A 670-nucleotide genomic window follows, 5' to 3' on the forward strand; every position below is an offset into this window, starting at 1 on the left:
ACCCCCCGCCCGCCACCGAGGCTACCCACCCCCGGGGGCTCCGCGTTGCCCCTTCCCCGCAGAGCCGAGCAGCCCCGCTGGACTCCCACACGCGGGCCAGGGGTGACGGCGAAGAAGGAGGAAGAGGAGGAGGAGGGTTTTTCTCTGCGTGGGCATCCCGAGGGCAGGGAGACCCTCTGGGAGGAGGCGGCCAAGGCTGGGGCAGAGCTGCCCCCGAGTCTGCCCCCCCCCCCCGCCCACCAGGGCTTTGCAGCGCAGGTGAACCAGGGTCCCACGAGGCACGGGTAGAGTAGGAGGTGCCCGTGACCCGCTCACAGCAGCGTTAATAATTCCATGACGCTCATAAGGTGTCACCTCACCTTTACGCCGGCTTTGCCAGGGACAGACAGGGCAGGGGGGAGGAAGCTCCAGAGTCTCTTGTTCACATCAGTCTTGAGTCAAGTCCCCAAAGCCAACGAGCAGCCCCTTGTCTGCGACAGCAGGAGAGCAGAGTGCGGCCGGGTGCTTCCCGGGCACAGACCGGGATCCCCACTCCCACCCGCGACCAGACCCCGGCAGCCTGCAGAGCTCCCTGCCCGGGGTGCGGAGCTGGGGGAGGGGACGCCGGGCTGGGGACGCTCTTGGCAAGCGGGCAACCACGGTGCGTGTTCACACTTGCTCGCCTTCATGC

The 670-nt window shown here is 67.9% G+C and overlaps 1 protein-coding gene across 1 annotated transcript in view; it reads left to right on the forward strand.

Annotated features, from left to right (window-relative positions):
- The window catches only part of CRYBG2 (crystallin beta-gamma domain containing 2), a 37,994-nt gene that overhangs the window by 3,438 nt on the left and 33,886 nt on the right, over nucleotides 1-670 (forward strand). The window contains exon 2 of the mRNA XM_035904017.1: nucleotides 63-258. Coding sequence (XP_035759910.1) covers nucleotides 63-258 — 196 coding nt within the window. The remainder of the gene's footprint in view (nucleotides 1-62; nucleotides 259-670) is intronic.

Source organism: Egretta garzetta, unplaced genomic scaffold (genome assembly GCF_000687185.1).
Source record: "Egretta garzetta isolate BGI_Z169 unplaced genomic scaffold, ASM68718v1 scaffold101, whole genome shotgun sequence".
Taxonomy (NCBI): Eukaryota; Metazoa; Chordata; class Aves; order Pelecaniformes; family Ardeidae; genus Egretta; species Egretta garzetta.